The sequence below is a fragment of the Limulus polyphemus genome, unplaced genomic scaffold (assembly GCF_000517525.1).
Source record: "Limulus polyphemus unplaced genomic scaffold, Limulus_polyphemus-2.1.2 Scaffold441, whole genome shotgun sequence".
Taxonomy (NCBI): Eukaryota; Metazoa; Arthropoda; class Merostomata; order Xiphosura; family Limulidae; genus Limulus; species Limulus polyphemus.
In genome coordinates this window covers 482,991-497,116 of record NW_013666051.1, presented here as the reverse complement: position 1 = coordinate 497,116, position 14,126 = coordinate 482,991, and the positions used below count along the sequence as shown (strand labels likewise).

Sequence of the window (14,126 nt, the reverse complement as noted above, 5' to 3'; positions counted from 1 at the left end):
AGAGAAAAAAAATTTACATTTCTCACACTAAGGGAAATTCAGATTTTTTTTTATATTGCCTTATAAATTTAAGAACATAAATCTTATATATTAAATATATCAAGCTGGTCAAAGATGCTTTGTAATTCTGTAGAACATTCTTTGCTAATAGTCAATTTAAAAAATAGACTTACTATGAGGAAGTGGGCTTGAAGCTGGTTCACTACAAGTTGATGAAGCTGGAGATGGAGGAGGAGGCATCTCAATTCTGTCTGATTTGTTCTCACTTGCTTTACATCCATCTTTGGATTCACGGAACTCTGATTTTCTTTCACTAGAATGACAATTACGAAAAAAAAAAAACATACATAAAAGTAAAAACACAAAATTAAATAATATGGAATCCTAAAATTCTGACAAACATCAGAATGCTGCCAGGCCACAAAGGCTATAAATACAAACAACATGTAATACAGTTCAATATTCTGAAACACATATACAAATGACCACTAAAATAAACATTCAGCATACTATATATGAAGTTAAAAACACAAAATACAATTTATGTATAAATAGCCATAACAATTAAGATGCACCTGCTTGAATTTTAAAGTTCAGTTAAAAGTAAATAAAACAAATTATATTTATGTACAGAAAACTTAATTCCAAAAAGACTACACAGTATTGATCCATAAGTATTTAAAGAAGGCAATGGAAACCACTGGTGTTCAATCAACTAAGGTAATAATTTTTAAATGCAGTGTTTCAACAGTTATTACAAAAACCTGAGACTGGTCACAAGCTGCAAAAAATCATGGTTGTTTATAATTTGAGTTAGAACATCTAACACACTTTGCCAGCTTTAACTAAAATTTAATTAACCTTTTTTTTTCTACATGGTCTTGAGCAATTTCACAAGTGTGCTGGTCATGTCATTTTAAGTTATGTACAAAATTTAATTAAACTATATTACCAATAAACCTGGCATCAAAATGTAGCTTATAATTAAAATTTTTAATTTCTTAATATCAAAAGGTAATATTTAAAAAAATTCCCAATCTTCACTTCTCTTTGTCACGTGACAAACATGCACTCTTTATTTCTTCCTTTTAGATTACATAACTTTAATAATCTAACATCTATAGTATCTAACCATTTAAAAATATAAACTATAAATAATGAAAAGCTCAAATATAAAAGTTGAACTTTCTATCTTCTTGACTTGCTGAGATATCAATAAATTTGCCCAACCCACCAGACAAAACCCCTCCAATCTTTCAGTTTTCCTAAATAAGTATATAATTTTATCTGTAAATTGCTGATGGACATGTTTATAACCAATAGAAAAACCATATTCTATTCTAAATCAAGTTAAAACTGTCCTTTTGAATTTGGCAATTAAAGACAATAGTTGAGAGGAAATGCTTAATTTGTGTTTCATGAAAATGCTCTGAACAGTAATGGAATTTTGTTACCTATTTATAGCTTAATTAGAAAGTGATCTAAACTATAATATTTTTTGGAATATTCTCTTCTAGTGACCAATATATTTTTTGTATTCTTAAATACATATTTGAAAGGTGCATTAATTTTTATTTGGAAAATGAACTTAAAAGAAAAAACGTAAGCACTAGTTGGTCATGCAATTGAGTGCTAATGTTCACATAGTTCAAGACACGAAGTACCTTGAAATAAGAAAAATGGATTATTTGGTTCCTTTGTGATTTAAAGCTTTTTACAGATGCTTTGGTGGCACAAGATAGGCAATAAAACCATAAAATTACAATAAGGATTTTGAAATTTTAAAAGTTGAAATTGTGGAAATAATTAAAATGAAGATACGATTTAAATCTGATGCATTCAAAATAGAAGAAAAAAGGTATTATTAATTTTATTTCAAAATTTTCAACTTTTTGTTTCACTTTACACTGATGATTTTTCTACAGCTAGTGGTAAAGTAGGGAATAAAACAGTTATTATATAAAGTTTTTCTGAGAAAAAACAAATTGTTTGATATTCATTTAGCAGGTTATAGAGGTTATGCAAATGATATATATGAAAACTGTAAAATGAAAAGAAGAATTTTTATTCTTAGCATTAAAATCAAATTTCATTTACTGAGTCAGTAAAGGTTTTTTAAGTTAACAGACAAATCTTTAGTAAAAATACTATTGAAAAATCTGATTTTTTGTGTACAATAGACTTATAACGTTTACTAACACTGCCAAATTTAATGAAGATACACTTAACGTATTTTCCGGTGTATAAGATGATACCCTTTACTCTTAAAATAATTCCTGATTTTACTCCTCATTTTGTATACAGTTTCAAAGGCAGAGTTGCAGTTAATAGCATATTTTACGAAAACTATATTGTTCATTTTACTTTTGTTTGCTTTTTTGAGTAAGTTCATTGACATCATGCCACCTATTGCATTACAATAAATATTTGTAATTGTATCACATCTTGATTCTTCATAACCAGAAGTTATTTATCTCACCTGCTAGTTGAGATTTTTTATTTGAAATTTACTGATCTCATCTGTCATACTAAAATATTGCTAATATTATATAAAAAAAAGTTAGTTTCTGTAACATACACTAATTTTGTATGCATGTTTTTATAGTAGATCAGTATATCTTAAGGTTTAGTATTTTTTTGTAATAGAAAAGGAGTTCAACTGTGATGAACATTTTGTAGAGTTGTTTATTATATGTTTGTGACTTAAGTTGTGCTGCATTGAGCTGTCTGTAGCATTCAAAGAGCATAAAAAAACACACTTCTGGTTTTATTTATTACCTCAGAGTGCAGGTTAGCACAGTTTAAAAATAACTTCTAAGAATTTCTTTATAAAAGTAACATCCTAGTCTTGCTTGATAATAGAGGTCATCTTATACACCGAATCTCAAAGAAATCTGCTCAAAAAACCCAAGTTTGTCTTATACATGAGCTCGTCTTATATACCGGCAAATACAGTAGTACATTTAGTAAAAAATAGTATGTATTGTTTTACACTCAAACTGAAAAGCCCATATGAATAGTATTTACCATAAAGAGACAATACTGTTTAATATTATAGTTACATCAACTACATGACACTATTTACAACTCAGTTGTGTTTGTTTTAGAAATTTAAGAAAAACTACATAAGGGCTATATGCACAAACTATACTTAATTTGTGCTAATAGATTATAGATAAGGCAGCCAGCCAAAAAGCACCCACTGCCAACTCTTATCAAATATTGGAATTTTATAGTCACTTTTATAAAAGCACTCACAGTCCCAAAGCGTGCAGCACATATTTTGCAGCAAAGAGCAGTTAGCCATGAACCCTCAGATTCATAGACCAGTACATTAACCACTAGACCATGCCCATTCCATTTATGATTAATATGACCAACTTATAAAAATCTTTAATATCTGAGACCAGCTAAATATCAACAATAAAATTTATAAAGATCTAAAATTGAAGTTACATCAACTATACAAGTTAGGAATATATGAGACTGTTGTTAAACAAAGTACAAATGTCACATAATTGAAGTAAAAAATCATCTATTATTCATGACAACGTGTCATTCATATTTGTTCAATTGAAAAAATTATGACTGTTTATCATTAATGTTATACCAAGCATAAAATTTATAAATATCAATCCATGAATGTCAGCCTTTATGATAATAATAAATGTGAGGGTACCCAAACGATGAACCAATTTACTTTAATCATTACAAATGTTTGTTTCACAGCATTGCATATTCCTATTTTGAACAGTATATTTACTATGCTGATTTTCAGTTCTGATCTGTGTAGGTAGGTTGCTTTAACTCTCTCGCCATGGAATCAGTCAAATTAACTGAGTTTGTAACCAGTGTTCCCTCTACACTGCGCAGCTGCACAACAACTAATCAAATGCCGTCCACTTAATTATTCCAGCCGTGCACAATCTCGGTGATAGTGAGCAGTCTCAACACGTTGAAGACCTTAATGACCCTGGCAGACAATAGGCCTAAAACTCAAATAACCAATTGGTAGCATTGCAAAGTGGCCTAATGATTCAATAGTGTTGATGGTCTAAAAATACTACCCCCACCCTCAAAAAAACAGAAAAAAACTGTAAGCGCATATCTGTGCATTGCCTTGATAGTGGTGCACAAGAAAAAATTCATTCTGCACATGGATTGAAAAAATTAGAGGGAACATTGTAACCATTTCATACTCATTATAGTTTCCATGCTATAACTTTTAATATAATATGTGTATCTTCATAAAATTTGGCAGACTTTCAATAAACATTACAATTCTTTTGTAGACAACAATTCAGATTTTTTAATGAAGTATTTTTACTAAAGATTTGCCTGTGAATATATCAAATCTTTTTTTATAATAGTCCAAGTGTAAAATGACCAACCTCATAACCACCAAAATAAAAAAATCAAAATAAATCTAAATTACAATTTTTCTTTCTAGAATGACTTCCAATTGTAACATGAAACTACATTTGTTCATCCTTAATAGATTTACACTCCTAACAGTATATATCTATTTATACTTAACTTTTATTGTTTTATTGTCCTTTGGACCATGTCTAACTGATTTTAATGCCATACAAGTTGTAAATCACATGGCAAATGTGTATTTCATGTTACTCTATTGAATTACACAATGCACAAGCTATTTATGAGTTGCTCTTGAGCCTACCTCACGAAAATGTTTTATAATTAATATTCTTTATGAAAATTATGCTTTGCCTGAGCATTAATGACATTATAATAAGTAATTGATGTTAAAATTTCATACTTCTTGGGGTGGTAAATAAATTAGATGGAATGCCTAGATAGAAAATGTCAATTCTCATACTAGGGGAAATTCAGCATTGTTTTTAAATATCAGGACATTTACTCTTGATATTATATTTGCAGTTTTGTTATGAATACCTGACATAAAAAACTTAAAACAATATTATAAAAAAAGAAAAACAGAAAGACACATTTTCATAAAAGCTTGTAACCTCACATTATATATTCAAGAAAAATACAGGGAGATATTTTTATCACAGCATAAGACACCACTCTATATCTCACCTGCCACCCTGTGGAAGAAGACGAAAGTGACAAACATCTGTCAAGTTCCAAGCTGCTGATACTAACTGTCCAACTCTGGGAACACCACCAGCTGTAGTAAAAGCCAAGGCACCTGGGTGATACATTGGACTGTTTCTCATGCACACCTGTAGAAAAAGAATGTAAAAGCTATTAGCAAAATAACATTATCAACTGAAAAGTCACTTCCAATCTTAATAAAAATTTGTCACACATAACATCTGTAATACTTTTTTGATTCTTAAAGATGTTCCAGTTAACTCATTTTTCACACATTAATTGGAGAAAACTTATGAAAGTAATAAAATGTGGCCTTCATCTATTCAAGACCAAATACAGTTTAATTTTGGTGACACACTAATACTCTGCAAATAATTTTTAGGAAACTCTGCAAAGTTAAATCTAGAATTTTTTGTAATATCATACAAATGCCATATAAATCAAGGTTCCATCTAGATCTTCACAAACTAGGTTATTTTTGATTCACAGATAAAATGACTTTCTATATACATCACAACATTTTCTTATTTGCTTGAACCCTTTGAGGCAAGGTAAAAACAACCATTGCTACAACTTAAGATTCATCAATTACCAATTTCTTTCTTATCAGTACTCAACAGTGTAAAAAAAAAAAAATAGTCAACTCTCAACCATGATATAATAGCACAAAGTAAAAATATTCCCTTTTGATTACACATTAAAAATTAGAGTTAATGAATTAAACATTACCATGGCATTAAATGGTTAAAAGCACCAGTAACCATGTAGCAATGACTGTAAGACAAAAAAAATATCTTGCTAGTGAAAGATTATATGACAGTTACATTACATAATTAATCCTACCATGACCAAAGAATAACTTTTAGGTGCAAGTGCACACCTGCATATAAAAATTTCAAAATTGAAGTAAAATAATAATTCTAACTAGCTTTGTACAATTTCAGAATTGATATTTTGTAATTTTTCAACCATATTTCATATAATTTGCAAAGAAAATTAAAAAATTATACCAACTTTCATATTTGCTTAACTCTGCCTAGTCTCTCCTATAAAAATTGCAATTATGACTTTTTTTTTTAGAAAATTTCTACACATTATGGAGTTTTAGTTTATATTTGCTACAAAACTATCATTCCTTGATAATATAACCATCCATGTTTTTTTCTCATGTGATTTTTCTTTCTGGATTTTTCTTTCATTTTATTACTACAAGCTTCATTTCCATACCTTTTACAGTGTCACAGCATGTGGTCTAAACAATATCTAATGAAGAACACTTTAGAAAATAGCTTTCTCTACATTTAAATACATATGGACAGAGAGTTTTAAAAACTATATCAAGGTAGAGTAAATAAAGTGGTTTGGACACTAATTTAAGGTTTCATGAGAAAGTGGCTAAATGGATTTCCTGCAAGGATAAACAAAAGAATCTAAGGAGAAGTTTAGAAGATTTAGGAATAAACCATATGTTTAGAAATTGTTTCAGTTTTCTTTAGACATTCTTTTTGTTCTTGAAACCATTTTCATGTTAAATAACATCTGTTTGAAAGCTACAGAAGTTTTCTTATATTACAAAACATTAGTTAAGCTTACTCGAGTAGCAAGTAAGAGAGGTGACAGAACAATATTCCAATCTCTCAATTCATTATTTACTTAATGTCTTTATTAAGCTTATATTCCAACAGCACCCACAAATAAAAGAACATATTTGATTGATGACTTTTGTAAATTGTGTCCAAGAAATTTTTAGACAATGTTTTGAGCTGCTAGCACAGATCTTCATCATGTACTATTTCTAGCAATTTTATAGTATTTAGTGGTTTAATTAACTGGCCAACTAACCTTACCTATTTGACTGAATAAAAGTCAATATAACTAGTCATGATCTGTGAAGTCAGTGGTTGAATAATTAAATATCAAAATTTGGCTATCTAACTGATAAAAAAAACCTCAAATACTTAGTTAGCCAACCTGGATAATCACTGTAATTTCTGAAGACAGTGATTAATTAATTCAAATAAATAAAGAATGGAAACAATCAACCCAGTAACTAACCTGAACACCAGCTGTGATTTCTGAAGACAAGGTAGCACTCTTGTGTTTCTTTGTTTTGGTTCTAACTTTTTCCCACAACTTTTTTCGCTGACTGAATGGAGCCACACCCCTGAATTCAAAAACAGTTTACTTACTTTATATTTAATACAAATCAAACAAATTCTTTAAACATATTCAACAGCACTTGTTGCTTAATACATCACAAGTAACAAAATATTCAGAAACTAGCATTACATTTAAATAATTTGATATTACTACTAACATTTTTATTCACTAAGTCAGCATGTCAGAGTTAAACTTGGCATTGAAAAAAAATATCCCAATATTAGACTGAATTCAGACACCTAACTTACCATTATTAAACATATCCTGACTACAGACACCTTACAAACTTCATTAAACATATCCTGACTACATACATTTAACTTTATAACAACTTTCCATCATTAACCCTTTTGCAACAGGCTTGTGTATTTTACACAACCTCCTCCACCATGTAACACAATAACTCTCAAACTCGGTAAAAGTGCTTAATGTATCTTTATAAAATTTGACAAGCTAACAGTAAATGTTACATGTCTTTTGTAGACAAAATATCAGAATTTCCAATTAAGTACTTTTGCTAAAAATTCATTTCTAAATATACAGAGTCAGTGTTCAATGCTCTGAGTGAAAAGTGATTTTCATGTTAAGATTAAAAATACATTTCTTCATATGAAAATTTTCAAATTTCATTTATTTAATCTCTAAAAACCTCCTAAATAAATATAATTTGTTTCTCCCCAGAAAAACTATATTTTATCTACCATAGCTTCATACAGGGTTGATCATTTCAACAGACCTTGTAACCACCATAAAAATTAGGAAATTATTAAATTACCCTTGTTTCTTTCCAGAATGACTGCAAATTGTAACAGAAAACCATGATTGTTTATCCTAAATAGCTTAAAGCTCATAACAGTATAGATCTACTTAAAACTTAATTTTAGTGTTTTATTGATCTTTGAACTGTGTATAATGAATAACTCCACTACACAAGTTGTAAATCACTCAGCAAACACACAGCTCAGTTACTGCATTGAATGAAATAACACACGAGCTGCTTGCAAATATACAACGTGAAAAATTTGTATTATTAGTGATATTTTCATCATCTTACCTAATAAGATTTTAATTTTTACATTAATAAAGAAATAATACACAAGAAAAACAAGAAATATAGTACTTAAGTGAGTCTTTTTTTTACTGTTATCTGTCAATGAAACAAACTTACTTTTTTTATACTAATGGTAACTACAACACTATATAATTTTTATTCAATTGTATAATGCACCTAAGAACACAAAGTAATATCATGCACAAAGGAAACAATGTACTATAATTATCCTAATTTTTCTGGCTTTCTAACTATGTAATAAAAGCATTTAACAATTCAGATAAGCTTGTTGATGTGATTCTCATAAGAAAAAAATTCAAACTGAATGATGAAATAGACAATTCCATGCACAGAAATTAATTTAATATAATAAATCATTTGATAGACTGAAACGTTGGTTTTCTATTGGTTATACATAATATAAAACATCAGAGAAAATTATTAAAACTATTAGCAACTTACCACCATTAAACATCTACCAACTAAAGACACCTAACCATGTTATCTACCATCATTAATCCTTTTGCTACTACATCCCCAAATTTTAAGGACCTAATGTCCAAAAGTAAAACTAGTGGATGAAATTGTTTGAAAAATGACAAGAACTTTCCTAAAAGCATGTAGTTTCAGCAAAATAAAAATACTTAATTTTGATTTTTTTCTACTATTTCTAAATAAAAATTTGTTATTTAGTGTAGTCATTTGCACTCAGATTCTGAACAGTTCACCTGCAAGGTGATTTTTATATGAAGTATAAAAATACTATTTTTTATCTTACAGTTTTCACACTACATTAGCATAATCTCTAGAACCTCATAAATGAATATCAAAAGTTCTTTTTAGGTAAATGTTTTTTCCATTTTCTCTACTATATCACTAACTCTACCTATTATCGTCAACATATAGTGCAATGAAATGTTTAAGATTAAGAAATGGAAATACCTTTTAACTCTTCATAGAAGTCTTTTAAAAATTGTTTTTTAATACACATAATTTCACGCCTTTAATCTTCTTTTCCAATTTTTTGCCTTTTATTATTTATGCCGATACATCAACGGGGCTTTATTATTATTATTATATGGTGACTCCCATACAAAAACCCATTTCACTAATGCTTTGCACATGCAAATGATATCATCTTCACAATCCAGACACGAAGTAAACTTATAAAAATCATATATAATTTTCAAAACACAAATAATATACAATTGAGTAAAATATAAAAGTAAGACTTAAATATAATTAAACTGTCTCTCTAACTATAGCATATTTAAATAAGAAACCACCGTAAGTGTTATACTTGATCAAGTAGATGACAATACTAATGGCAGTAACATGCACACCATAAGGAAAACTGCATGCCAATTTCAAATTAACCGAGTATAGTGTAAACTGAGCTGTTTCTAATGACTATATACACTTGTGTCTACTATCTACATGTATGTTGTAGATCTCAAGCCAAAGTATAGAAGGTGGGCATGACAACCATCAAGGGTTGGAAAATTTATTTCTCTTTCCCATTGAATACAGTTCTAAGACATTGTATCTTACGTGTCAAAAGGGCACACAGATCTACACTATCAGCTATACACTCATCGACATTGCCAGCTTATGTGGCTAAGAGTGAACCTCTGCTAAAATCAAGACTTTTCATAGCGCGTGAATAACATGACATGAAAACTGCAGTTTTAAGTATTTTTAATATGTTTCCCTTGAAACTAAGAAATTAAAACTTAGATTAAAAATTCAAGTTATAACATACATTATAATGTTAATTTATTGATATATATTGATAATAAAGAGGTTTAATTAAATTTTGAATACAATTCAGTTACATATGCAAAACGGAATTTAAAAATGGCATTGGTAGTTATCGGGTTAAACTTGTACTGACTTCAAACATCTAACTTCACATCAGCTTACTACAATTAAACACATCCTGACTTTAAACATCTGATTTGAGATGGATTTGTACCACCATCTTAAACTTAACACAACTTAGTATCAATACACATATTGTGATACCTGATACCTAACTTCATATGAACTTAATATCCAGCTTTCTACTATCTTATCCTTAATAAATACATCCTGGTTTCAGACAACTATAACTTACCACCAATAAATATGACCCGACTCCAGACGAGCACAAGTAAAGAAAGAACACACATGTAAAGAACTGATTTTTTCTTGTTGTAATTCAGAAAAGGCTTGTGCACAATGCTCCAGTTTGGAAGAAACTGATAACAAGGTTTCATCCATCCATGTAGAAAGTTTTCCCGTTTCTGTTGCAACTGTTGCCCTAACACCACTAGCTGCAAGAAGCAAAATCTTCTCACCAACTAATCCCAAACTGATGGTTTTTGGATGAAAGATAGTGGGATTCTGAAAAATTACATAAAAAAATCAACTGAAGGTTAAAAATGTGTTATGTGAAGTAACTAACTAATATTACAAAATCTGACAGCTAAACAAATGAGAGATGTTTGAATTGTAGACAGAAAAATCAACTGAAGATATAAAAAAAAATGTCAATTAAAGTGTCTTAAAACAATATGAAAGTGATAGTTCAACAGAAAAAAAAAGATGGAGGGTTTTTTTAATGAAAATAAATTAAATATCAGCTGGTGCTAAAAACTATTCAATTAGTATCTCCAGATGTAAAAAATTCCACCTCTTTCTCTTCTAAATCAGTTCATCCTATAAGAGCAGAATAATTCACCTTCCTCTTCTAGATGAATATGCTAACTACCACTTACCTCTGGGTGCCTATATGGTTCTGGTTCACTCCACTTCCATTGATAAAGCTGACCAGTGGCACTCACAGCAATCAGTTCTGAATATATTGCTGCTATCTGGGTAAACTTGAGACCTGATTGCTCTGTTAGAAAGTTAAAAAACAATCCACATGAAACTTCAAAAAAAAATTTGACAAATATTTTAACAGCACAAGTCATCAACTTTAAATAGTTTTGTACTTTCATAATACTTTTTATAAATTTTTAGCATTTCACAAAACATATATATCATGATCGTAATTGCAGGAAAAATTTATAATTAACTTTTAAAATTATAAGGTGAATTGTTTTTGTTTGTTTTTCATTAAACTTTTTTCAATACACAGTGCCAGCCTTAGTCATTTCTGGGCAATATATAAGATATAAAAATTGGTGCCTATCATATTATTTGGAAATAAAAAATATGATGGAAATTGTCTCACAATACCATATTATACATTTTTTAATAGGTTATTAGTAATATTTTTGTGGTTCTTCAGCCTCATCTTTAAAAATCACAAATAAAAATATCAATGCAGTCCATCATAATGAGGGGCCATGGCAGCGGTCTTACTTGCCCTGCCTTAAGTCTAGCTCTGTCAGTACACAAGACGAATTTAATATTCTAAAACTAATTATACCTTAACCGATCAGAACACATGTTCTACAGCAAGATTTTAGATACAAAAACATTGAGAAACAGATATATGTAATATGATGGACTTGACCAATTCTTGATCTTCATCCTTGACCTAGAGGCCTATGAAGCTTTTATCCCAAATTGTTTTTGTTCAAACAAGTAAAAAAAGATGAGAAAGTTATCTCTCAAAGCAAAAGTTAACTTGAAAGATGCCATCTGTATTCATTTTTAAAATGTTCTACCTTATCTGGCCAATACTCAAGGTCATCACTTAACCATAATGGGTTACTATCGCCAACTTCACGTTTTTTGGTGTCCACAAGCCCAATGCTTTCCCCAACTTTGTCTGCTGCTCCACTGTCCCTTAATGCAGACTCTAACCAGCGTCGGGAACCTGAATACTGTCTCTCTCGAAGCCGAAACATGCTATCTCTGTCACGGTCTGGATCTCTCTCTCTCTCACCTCCTAAAGCCAACATAATTTCAATTATAATATATATAAGTATGTACTTTTGTAAAAAAAAAACATTTAATTGAAAATTTGGGATATTTAATAAAGCTTTCAAATAATCTTCACATTACATCAAGTTCATGCCTAATATTCAATACTTTAAAAATCGATGTTTCAGTGAACATTAAACAATATCAAGATTCAATTTCAGCACATGAACAACACTTACATTACATTCTAAAATTTCCAATATTTTAATTTCCTCCAAAAAAGTTCAAATATACTTTTAATTTCATCTATACTGTTTCACTTTTTTTTCTTTGGTACAAATTTGAACTTAACTTTCATTGTATATACTTATATTTTATTCAACTCTGTCATTCTCAAATGTTTAATTCTCTCTTTCTTATCAAAACATATAAAAAGAAATGTGTGTAAAAAAGAATAACATAAAAGAATAACACAATGCAATTCAATGCAACTGTAATAAAAAAGTCAGTCCTTTACCAGAGTACATCTAATCATAAAGTACATATGTATAGTAAAAATTGTTAACAATTTTACTAACTATTCTGTTTTATACCTGAGCGGCCTCTACTACCAGAACGACTTCTAAGACTGGAGTATCCAAACATGTCTTCTGGAGACATAGCTTCAGCATCAATGATTACACTTGGATGATCACTGTGGATACCTGCATCTAGAAGTGATATCAGGTCATCTGAAACAGAAATGTACCACAAAATAAGGTACAACAGTCAGTACTAATTTTCCACTATCAAGTGCTATCAGTTCATTAGATACAGATCACAAGACTAAAGTAATACATGCTGCAAATACTTTCCATTGTCAAATCACATTATATCTGACTGTGTTATGAACTGAATAATTTTTTAATTAAATAAGTTAAAAACAAAATAAAAAATTCCTAAAAACAAGCATCAAGTTTTTATTTCACTATCACAAAGTTCTATATATTAACTATAATATACTTACCCTTTAAAGACGGATCACGGGTGAAAGGCCATGTCATCACGTTTGTTGACTCGCATTCAAAATTTTATTGAACTACTATTTCATGAATTTATGTCAATAACTTTGGTATCAAACTGTAGATTATAATTCAAGTTTTAGTACTATATATTACTCAATTGCTTAATTTAAAAACACAGATAAACATTGATTTTCATGTTTCACGTGGTATGTTGAATGCAGCACTGGTTCAAATTAGATGTTTGTGAAGTCAAAATACTAAATCTATAGTTTCGTACGAATTAGAAATTAGACAAGCTAGAATATAAGAGCCTCTTATCTTTTCAATTTGCTAAGATATTACTCATGTAATAAATCAAACACAGTTGCACCCCGCCACCTCATTCCTTTTTTGGAAATGCTCCCTTATAAACACTTACTTCTATATATGGCATGAATAACCAATTGGAAGCTCAAAATGTCCCCCTAGTGGCTTTCTTAGCCATTTTAATGGGCTGAGCACCATTTCTTTCTTTTGAACCAATATTTCAACAAGGTAGGGTGTGTTTTTAGTCTGCCCAAAATTTCATATATTTTAAGAGTAAAATACATCTTAGTTAATAAGCTAGATAAATGATAATGGAATTCTATGGTAATTTAGTAATGTATGATTTTTTAGTTATTCAAATGAATATATAAACCTTAAAAAATTATTTTGCTTCATATGCTCCATATGCAAAATTTTTAAAGGCTTAGCAACCTACATCAAGCAGCAACCGAGTACAAAAGTCATAACTAGAAAATATAATTTTTTGTTTTACTTCTTCAGTTACTGTTCTATGTTTTAAGAAAAATAAGTTTGAGAACTTATTTCAAAATAGCAATAATCTATATACATATATAATATATAATAATAAAATGTGACTGTATTTTACAAAATCTAGTCCACTAAAACACAGACCAAGACAAATTACTTTGTATAGACTAAAGGCC

At 29.4% G+C, this 14,126-nt stretch overlaps 1 protein-coding gene across 1 annotated transcript in view; it reads right to left on the bottom strand.

Annotated features, from left to right (window-relative positions):
* Positions 1-14,126, bottom strand: part of LOC106458308 (E3 ubiquitin-protein ligase UBR5-like) — a 111,276-nt gene that overhangs the window by 59,451 nt on the left and 37,699 nt on the right. Inside the window, exons 8-14 of the mRNA XM_022384477.1 lie at positions 12,745-12,882; positions 11,953-12,176; positions 11,053-11,172; positions 10,410-10,678; positions 7,138-7,246; positions 5,065-5,210; positions 174-313 (exon numbers count right to left, since the gene is read on the bottom strand). Coding sequence (XP_022240185.1) covers positions 174-313; positions 5,065-5,210; positions 7,138-7,246; positions 10,410-10,678; positions 11,053-11,172; positions 11,953-12,176; positions 12,745-12,882 — 1,146 coding nt within the window. The remainder of the gene's footprint in view (positions 1-173; positions 314-5,064; positions 5,211-7,137; positions 7,247-10,409; positions 10,679-11,052; positions 11,173-11,952; positions 12,177-12,744; positions 12,883-14,126) is intronic.